This window comes from Eutrigla gurnardus (genome assembly GCF_963514095.1).
Source record: "Eutrigla gurnardus genome assembly, chromosome: 1".
Classification (NCBI taxonomy): Eukaryota; Metazoa; Chordata; class Actinopteri; order Perciformes; family Triglidae; genus Eutrigla; species Eutrigla gurnardus.
Window position 1 is genome coordinate 37053826 of NC_139915.1, and position 10473 is coordinate 37064298.

The 10473-nt window shown below is 45.9% G+C and overlaps 1 protein-coding gene across 1 annotated transcript; it reads right to left on the bottom strand.

Annotated features, from left to right (window-relative positions):
• Positions 1-2613: 2613 nt before the first annotated feature.
• On the bottom strand, positions 2614-9935 carry LOC311023839 (NLR family CARD domain-containing protein 3-like). The gene is given in 9 exon segments (XM_084025922.1): positions 2614-3175; positions 3256-3302; positions 3610-3783; positions 5350-5523; positions 6333-8036; positions 8038-8134; positions 8580-8802; positions 8959-9025; positions 9854-9935. Coding segments are annotated over 9 exon segments (3096 nt in total). The 5' UTR covers positions 9919-9935; the 3' UTR covers positions 2614-2630.
• Positions 9936-10473: the final 538 nt, after the last annotated feature.

Below are 10473 nucleotides of genomic sequence, written 5' to 3' on the forward strand. Positions count from 1 at the left end.
TGTTGCAGGCCCAGTGGTTGCCGTGGCAACGGTGTAGGATTTGACTGCTGAGCTCGGAGGTCAGCTCGGAGTGTCTTCACGCAGCCGGGTGCGTTTATTATTAACCGGACGGAAGAGGCTCTTATTGTGAAACTCAGGAAGCATAAATGGGTTCCATGTCCATAGTTCCATGGAGAACCTCGTCCATTGCTTACTAGGGGAGCATAAATGGGTTCCATGTCCATAGTTCCATGGAGAACCTCGTCCACTGCTAACTAGGGGAGCATAGATGGTTCCATGTCCATAGTTCCATGGAGAACCTCGTCCACTGCTAACTAGGGGAGCATAGATGGTTCCATGTCCATAGTTCCATGGAGAACCTCGTCCACTGCTAACTAGGGGAGCATAGATGGTTCCATGTCCATAGTTCCATGGAGAACCTCGTCCACTGCTTACTAGGGGAGCATAGATGGTTCCATGTCCATAGTTCCATGGAGAACCTCGTCCACTGCTTACTAGGGGAGCATAGATGGTTCCATGTCCATAGTTCCATGGAGAACCTCGTCCATTGCTTACTAGGGGAGCATAGATGGTTCCATGTCCATTGTTCCATGGAGAACCTCGTCCACTGCTTACTAGGGCAGCATAGATGGTTCCATGTCCATAGTTCCATGGAGAACCTCGTCCACTGCTTACTAGGGCCGTATAGATGGGTTCCATGTCCATAGTTCCATGGAGAACCTCGTCCACTGCTTACTAGGGGAGCATAGATGGTTCCGTGTCCAAAGTTCCATGGAGAACCTCGTGGAGCAGGGACAGGAAGCAGTTGTTTGGCACTGCCCCCCTGAGGGACCTTCATCCACTCAGCTGTCTCTGTTAGTTTCTAATCTGATCAAGAAAACTTGGCAGTTTCTGAATTAATTAAAAGCTCTGGAAACGAATGAAGACAGGACACAGTTATGGCTCCAGAACATTGTGGCAACTGTAATGTGCCAAATAGGTCTTCTACTCACAGCACATGGTGGCACATATACGAGAAATAATAACATTTCAACAACATGTTAATATTTTCAAACGTAAATATTTAGGGTATTTGAACTCTTAAATTCATCATACCCAAACATATTACGATTACCACAATTGACAATCAGGATTTTTTTAGATGGTCATGTGATCCTTCAGTGAAGAGCTGGCATATAAATTGATCATAAAGAGATGGCACAGCCTTATTTATTTGAATGGGGAGTCTGAATCAACACTTCACCGTTAATATGCTATGGTTTGTCCGTTTATATGACTTTGTTTCCAGATCATCATTAATCATTGAAATCAGCCCCACACGGGGCACCATAATATGTAGGGGCTTATGGACTATTATTTATAGATATGAATAACAACCCAGACTGAATTCAACATTGTGCACTTGAGCCCATGTGTTTAGTTCATACTCATTTTCAAGTTTATGTTAAAGAATGTTTTTAACTTGTGTTTACATGCATTAATGTTCAAAACAAGCATTATTTTTCTCAAACTGTCTCCTAAAAAATAAATAAATACCTTTATTCAACCTCTGTCTGAAACACTTTCTTAACTAGATTTATGTCATTTTGACATTTACTTGCACAGAAAGTACTCTGGATTTTACTGAGCCCACCTATTGAATATGCAGTGTATCATCCCAACATGCAGGAGACCGTTTATAATGCATTATAATCACAGTTATAATGTATACAAATGTTATTTTAAATGAATCTAAGAGATCATTAGGTGTAGTCCTGGACTCAGACCTGAACAGCCACATTAAATCAGTTACAAAGTCAGCCTGCTATCACCTAAAGAATATATCAAGGATTAAAGGACTTGTTGTCCGTGGTTTGGAGACATGTCCATTGTTTGGAGACATGTCGGTGGTTTGGGGACATGTCCATTGTTTGGAGACATGTCCGTGGTTTGGAGACATGTCCATTGTTTGGAGACATGTCCATGGTTTGGAGACATGTCCATTGTTTGGAGACATGTCTGTGGTTTGGAGACATGTCCGTGGTTGGGAGACATGTCCGTGGTTTGGAGACATGTCCGTGGTTTAGAGACATGTCCGTGGTTTAGAGACATGTCCATGGTTTGGAGACATGTCTGTGGTTTGGAGACATGTCCGTGGTTGGGAGACATGTCCATTGTTTGGAGACATGTCCGTGGTTTGGAGACATGTCTGTGGTTTGGAGACATGTCCATTGTTTGGAGACATGTCTGTGGTTTGGAGACATGTCCGTGGTTGGGAGACATGTCTGTGGTTTGGAGACATGTCCGTGGTTTAGAGACATGTCCGTGGTTTAGAGACATGTCCATGGTTTGGAGACATGTCTGTGGTTTGGAGACATGTCCGTGGTTTGGAGACATGTCTGTGGTTTGGAGACATGTCCATGGTTTGGGAAGCGCTGAGCAGGGGGTGATTATTTGTAGAGCGTGTTTCTGCCCCGTCTACCCAACGATGATCTTCCTTTAAGATGAGACGCATCTATTGGGTCATCAAGGACAAACCAGAGAAACCAGTCATGTCTCCAGATAGGAACTACGAGGAGTGTGTGTGTGTGTGTGTGTGTGTGTGTGTGTGTGTGTGTGTGTGTGTGTGTGTGTGTGTGTGTGTTTCAGACCTAAAGAGGACACAGAGACACCGATCCGGACACAATTCTAAACCCAGGATAAAGAGGTTCAGTGAATGTGGTGTTGATGGTGTGGAGGTGGATCAGTTTGTCAGAGGAGACTTCGTAGAAGGTCAGAGTGCCAGCAGGACAGTCCAAGTACACTGCTACCACACCAGAGTAGAAGGAGGAGGAGGAGGAGGAGGAGGAGGAGATGGGTGTCTGTCTTCTTTTGTGAGAGACATAGTAATGACCATCACTATGACCACAACCCAGACTCCAAGATTGATCATTCCGTCCAAACAGAGAGTCGTCTCCTCTCCTCTCGATTCCTCTGTAACTCACTGATATATCAACATATTTTCCTTCCCACTCCACCTCCCAGTAACAGCGACCAGTCAGACCGTCTCTACACAGCAGCTGAGACCATGAGTCAAATCTGTCTGGATGATCTGGATATGACTGGTCGTCGTCCACATGTGTCACCTTCCTGTTGTTGTCGTCCAGTTTGAGGTTTCTGCTGACTGTGTTTGTGTCCAGTTCCAGTTCACAGACATCTGATGGAGGGAACAAACATTTCAGTTCATTTCAGTCATGTTTAAATCTGGAGCAGCTGAGTTACTGAAAACATACTCACACTTCCTCACACCAGGTCTTAGTCTCTGCTGTCCCCCATGGTCCACCCTGCAGGAAGACATGCAAACACCAGTTAACATGAACCCCAGCTCCTCAGTCAGAGACTGTTGTCCATCTGTCCTCACCTGAGAGTCCAGTCTGATGTCTGTCCATCTGTCCTCACCTGAGTGTCCAGTCTGATGTCTGTCCACCTGTCCTCACCTGAGAGTGTCCAGTCTGATGTCTGTCCATCTGTCCTCACCTGAGAGTCCAGTCTGATGCCTATCCATCTGTCCTCACCTGAGTGTCCAGTCTGATGTCTGTCCATCTGTCCTCACTTGAGAGTCCAGTCTGATGTCTGTCCACCTGTCCTCACCTGAGAGAGTCCAGTCTCCAGTGTGGACCCTCCAGTCCAGCAGACAGCAGCTTGACTCCTGAGTCTCCTGGATGATTGTAGCTCAGGTCCAGCTGTCTCAGATAGGAGGGGTTGGAGTCCAGAGCTGAGGCCAGAGAAGAACAGCCGTCCTCTGTGATGAGACAACCTGACAGACTGAAGACACACACACTTCTGTTACGTCACTGCGAGACGCTAGAGCCTCATCCCACTCCTCCGTTCTCATGCATTCGACACAGTCAACCACCAAATCCTCCTCTCCACCCTGGCTGAACTTGGCATCATGACCTAAATGCATCACTGACTCTGCTCTAACCTGGATTACATCATACCTGACAAACCGCACCTTTCAGGTCACATGGAATGGCTCAAAACCCTGTTCTCTGGACACGGGTGTCCCTCATGCCTCAGTATTAGGACTGCTTCTGTTCTCACTCTACACCAGATCACTAGGCTCTGTAATCACATTGCATGGATTCTCTCAGTAGTAGTCAGTAGGCATTAAGGAGAACTGTTCTGAGGATGGTAGCGAGGAGATAACAGTTGAGGAGAGAGCGGAGGGAGTGAGGGATTTCAGGTTGCGGCGGCTGGTGACAGTTCGAGGCGTAGAGGGGAGGGATGTGGTGGGCTTCATGGGGAGGGAGAAAGTACCAACAAGATACAAAGCAAGATATCCAGAATAAATACAAACTCCTCTTCATCCCGGGGAAAGACTGCCCTCGCATGGACCTGTCGGTCACTTTTGAGGACATCACAGTATTGCCTTCCTCAACTGCGAGGAACCTGGGTGTAATCTTCGATGACCAACTATCCTGCACCCCCAACATCACTGCTGTGGCCCGATCCTGCAGATTTGCCCTCTACAATATCCGCAGGATTCTGACCTTCCTCACAGAGGATGCAACGCAACTCCTGGTCCAAGCACTGGTCATCTCCCGCCTTACCTACTGCAACTCTCTCCTGGCCGGACTCCCGGCCTCTGCGACTAAACCATTCATTGCAGCGTATCCAGAATGCTGCAGCACACCTTATCTTCAATCTACCCAAATTCTCCCATGTGACCCCCCTCCTCCGTGACCTCCACTGGCTCCCCGTTGCAGCACGCATCCAATTCAAGACGATGACACTGGCCTTCAGGGCCATCAATGGAACAGCACCCATCTACCTTCAAACACTGTCAAACCTCATGCCCCGAAGAGAGCACTTCGCTCCTCTACTTCAGCTGGCCGGCTGGTACCACCATAGCTGAAATCAAACAAATGTCGCTCAGCAAAGTCCAGACTCTTCTCTGTTCTGGTCCTCAGTGGTGGAACGAACTAGCGACCAATGCCAGGACAGCAGGACAGCAGAGTCACTGCCATCTTCTGAAAAAGGCTCAAGACTCACCCGTTCAGACTTCACCTCGACTCTGCATAACATGACCCACTACCACCCCCCCCCCCCCCCATTGTTCTTACCTTACCACCTTGATCCGGTATTCTTGCTGAACAGCTACTACTTTAACACTTGTTTCTATTTTTTCTATTCTATTCTATTATTTATACACGTAAACAGAGAGGGAGAATCATTTTAAGTCGTTAGCATCAGAAACAGTGTTTCATGAGCCATGTAAATAGATTATAAGCAAACATGCTTCTTTCCAGGAATAAGAGCAATGAAATGAATATTTGGTGCATGTAAACGTATAATTGAAAGATACTTCTCAAAGTTGTTGAATCTGACCTAAGAGTTTCCAGTCCACAGTGTGGACTCTTCAGGCCAGCAGACAGCAGCTTCACTCCTGAATCCTGTAGGTTGTTGTTACTCAGATCCAGGTCTCTTAGACTGGAGGAGTGGAAGCTGAGAACTGAGGACAGACCTCCACAGCTTCTCTCAGAGAGGTTACATCCACTGAGTCTGAGGAGGAATCACAAATTTCAGAAAATCAGAGGAAATATCACACCAACACGATGCTTAGAAGAAACCTCAAGATCAAGTCTTGTGAAAGACAGCAGGACAAACACCAGAGAAGTTCAGTCTTGGTAAGGAGTTTATTATTTTCATTGTCAGCTACCAGGCTAGTCAGCTAAAACTGGCTTCCTATGTTTAGTATGGCAACATTTGCAATAAAGAGAAGCTTGCATTATCTGGTTAGCATTAGCATATGAAACAAGGGCATGTATGCTATCATTAGCTGCCAGGCAATTATTAGGAATCTAGCATTATCTGGGTAGAATATTCATATGAAGCTAGCATTAGCTGCTCAGGTAACACAAGGAAACTAGCATTAGCTGCCAGACTAACGTTAGATGCTAGCATTAGTTGCCAGACTAACATGAGGAATCTAGCATAAGCTGGTTAGCATTAGAAGACAGTTAACTGCCAAGAACACAAGGAAACGTGTGTTAACTGGCCAGCGGGGTAGCTAACAATGAAAACCCCTTAGCAAGATCTGAGGTTGGATGAAATGGTTTTATTTGACTTTGTTTGCAATTATGCTACGTGACAAATTCACTTTGTGTCTTGTGTGAGCAGCATTGGGGTTGGAAGGTCCTTTGCATTCAACCCATTCCCAAGAAGAAGAAGAAAAACTTTGTGGATGAAAAAGACTTATTCCACATATAACTTTTACAGTTGGGAAAACCAATCAAATGGTTCAGAATGCAGATAGAACCTTGTAATTCCATGGTGGTTCGTTGTATTTTGAATATAAAAACTATATTTACAGAGCTTTGCTGGAGGCTCGGACCACCGGCAGCAGCCTCAGAAGAGCCTCCTCTGAAGCAGAGTATTCCTTCAGGTCAAACCCGTCCAGACATTTTTCTGATGACAGTAAGATGAAGACCAGAGCTGACCACTGACCAGGAGACAGTTTATTGAGGAAGAGATCTCCTGAAGTCAGGGACTGTTGGATCTCCTCCACCAGAGAACGATCATTCAGTTCATTCAGACAGTGGAACAGGTTGATGCTTCTCTCCGGAGACAAATTCTGACCAAGCTTCTTCTTGATGTACTTGACTGTTCCCTGATTGGTCTGTGAGCTACTTCCTGTCTCCGTCAGCAGACCTTGTAGGTGTTTCTGATTGGTCTCTAGTGACAGACCCAGAAGGAAGCGGAGGAACAGGTCCAGGTGTCCGTTTGGACTCTGTAAGGCCTTGTCCACAGCTCTCTGGTGCAGATGTGTTAGTTTAGGTTTGTCTCTGGAGACTTTAGACCACCAGTGGGTTGTTTGTTCATCTGCCATCAGATTGACACCAGAGTTGATGAAGGTCAGATGGACATGAAGAGCAGCCAGAAACTCCTGAACACTCAGATGGACGAAGCAGAACACCTGGTCCTGGTACAGTCCTCTCTCCTCTCTGAAGACCTGTGTGAACACTCCTGAGTACACTGAGGCTGCTTTGATATCGATGCCACACTCTGTCAGGTCTGGTTCATAGAAGATCAGGTTTCCTTTCTGCAGCTGCTCAAAAGCCAGTTTTCCCAGAGACTCAATCATCTTCCCGGTCTCTGGACTCCAGTGTTGATCCGTCTCAGCTCCTCCATCATACTTGACGTTCTTCAGTTTGGACTGAACCACCAGGAAGTGGATGTACATCTCGGTCAGGTTCCTGGGCAGCTCCCCTCCCTCCCTGGTCTTCAACACGTCCTCCAGAACTGTAGCAGTGATCCAGCAGAAGACCGGGATGTGGCACATGATGTGGAGGCTCTGTGAGGTCTTGATGTGGGCCATGATCCGGTTGGCCTGCTCCTCATTTCTGAACCTCTTCCTGAAGTAGTCCTCCTTCTGTGGGTCAGTGAACCCTCTGACCTCTGTCACCATGTCAACACACCCAGGAGGGATCTGATTGGCTGCTGCAGGTCTTGTGGTGATCCAGAGGCGAGCAGAGGGAAGCAGTTTCCCCCTGATGAGGTTTGTCAGCAGCACTTGGACTGAGGTGGACTCTGTAACATCAGTCAGGATCTCGTTGTTGTGGAAGTCCAGAGGAAGTCGACACTCGTCTAGACCGTCAAAGATGAACACAACCTGGAACCCTTCAAACCTGCAGATTCCTGCTTCTTTGGTTCCAGGGAAGAAGTGATGAAGGAGTTCCACCAAGCTGAACTTCTTCTCTTTCAGCAGGTTCAGCTCTCTGAAAGTGAATGGAAACGTGAACTGTATGTCCTGGTTGGCTTTGTCTTCAGCCCAGTCCAGAGTGAACTTCTGTGTTAACACTGTTTTCCCGATGCCAGCCACTCCCTTTGTCATCACTGTTCTGATTGGTTCATCCCTTCCAGGTGAGCCTTTAAAGATGTCTTCTTGTCTGATGGTTGTTTCTGGTCTGTCTGGTTTCCTGGATGCCGTTTCAATCTGTCTGACCTCATGTTCCTCATTGACCTCTGCAGTCCCTCCCTCTGTGACGTGGAGCTCCGTGTAGACCTGATTCAGGGGTTGGGTTTCCTGCTTTAGTGATGCCCTCAAACAAACACTGGAACTTCTTCTTGAGGTCAGACTTGAGTTTACGTTGGTACACTGCACCATCGGTTCCTGGATAAACAACAAAGGAACCCAGTTAGTGGATTCTACAGACCCTTTTACAGTCTATGAACAAGCCATGTATTAGAGCCATGTATCCCTATAGTCCTCAGTAGTAGTGACTTCAGGAAATTCTTTCATGATTAAAACAGTTAACACGGTCACTGTGTGGAATATCGGTTTTGACAACCGAATACATAACAAACAGACATTTTGATGCTGCTAACAGTTTAAATTCACTGGTCAAAGCTTCTAACTCGTCTGGATGGTTGAAGCAAAACCACAGAAATATTGAAGCATATTTATGATGAAGTCGGCTGTAATCGGGTCTGTGGACAACTAGAGAAGCTAAACATTGAAGTTGTGTGCAGCCTATTAAGAGTTTGGAAATATGAAGTTCTTCATATTGAATCCTTCTCTTCTTTCCACCATGTTAAATCTGTTAAAATCCTCTTACCCATCAGCACACAGGCAGCCAGCTCCTCCTGCTTCATTCTCCTCAGGAAGTGCACTGTGATCTTCTGAAACGCCTCTCTGCTTCTCCTCCTTTGTTCTTCATCCTCACCGTCCAACAACTCCTCTTCCTCACTCTCCAAGCATTCTGGGTAATCTGGACTCAGGACCTTCTGGATCTTCTTCAGCTCGTTCTTCACAAAAGTGCAGATGTTCTCCTCCAGCAGCTGGAACAGAAGGATAAACTGAACATGAACTCTAAAGAACCCAACATGGGGTTCATGTGTGGGTCTGAGCAGCATGGAGACCACTAGAACCAGTTCAGCATTGAATCTGTAGTCGATGTGGTTAATAGTGAAAGGTGAGCTTGTACATGTACTCACCATAAATATGGAGTCCAGGTGTGTTTGATGCTGCCGGGTAAACGGAACCTCTGAGATCTGCTGAACTCTGTGGACAAAACCAGTTTAAAGAGTCACTAAACCACAGACTGTAGATCAGAAGTGGACGTTGTCATGGCGACGTCACCCGTTGGTTTGTGAAGAAAGTGACCATATTTGGACTGTGGAGTTTGCTTCATGATTCAAGGGACAACTTTACAGCTAAGTGTTAAAGTCATCTTAGTAGCTAACTAGCATTGGTAGCGTGGTAGCAACCTGTCAATCAGCAGGTAGCCACACCCCCTAAAGCATCCCCTGCTTTCTGGTCTGTTAGACCCTCAATGGACCTGTCAATCAGCAGGTAAGCCCCGCCCCCTAAAGCATCCCCTGCTTTCTGGTCTGTTCAGGTTCAGTTCTTACCTTCTATCAACAGCTGGGTCACCTTTAAAGACAATAGGGTGATCCATAGACCAGTCACTCTTCACAGATACACAGCTGGGTCCAGGTCCAGGTCTCAAGTCTGGTCTCTGCTGCTGCATCCTGATACAATAAATATACTCTCAGATTCTCACTAGTTGAGCTTCCTGAATCAGTTTCTATGTCATTAGCCTTCACGTTAGCCAAGTTAGCTTCTCTCTAACTCTTAAGGTTTCTCGGCGTCTATGAGTCTTTTCTTTCAGAAGGTTTTCTCCTCACTGTCTCTTTAAGGTTTGATTGTATATTTATTATTTTGTAGTTTAATCCCAGTTAAAAACCATTTAATTGATCCTTTCTGTGAGAGTTTCAGTGAAACACAACTCTGTCACTCTCTCACATCATCGTGGCTCAGAAGACCTGACGGGTTGCAGGATTCAGGGCTGGTCTAAACCGGATTCATGAGTTCAGGTTCAGTTCTTACCTTCCATCAACAGCTGGGTCATCTTTAAAGACAATAGGGTGATCCATAGACCAGTCACTCTTCATGGATACACAGCTGGGTCCAGGTCTCTGCTGCTGCATCCTGATACAATAAATACAATTTAAGAAATATTAGTACGATATTATCCCAATACAATCTTAACATGACACATAGGCCCTGATATGAAGGTAAGCCAGGGGGGCTTAGCTTCATATCCTATCTGTAATGTCACAATGCAAATAAATACAAATGATCCTGCTGTCAAACTAAGCAGGCTAATGTGAGGTGAACGTTGCATTGTGGGAGATGTGGGACATTATTAAGTTGTGAGTGAATGTTGAAGCTGATCAGCTGACGTGTCAGCAGGTTACAGGATCGGGTCCAGGTGAGTCTCAGGTTAATATTTGATGTCTTGTAATTTGACTTATCAGCAAACTTTACTGCTTCTTCTTCTCACACAGGTCAGAGGTCAATGAAGCTTCTGGAGAATCTAGATTCAGATCATCCCCCACACGGATTATGAAGGTCTGGAACCAGACCTGATTCTTCACCTAATAACAAGGTTCAGTTTTAAACTCAATAGAGCGATGTAGTTAATATTTTTTATATTTATGTTGTTG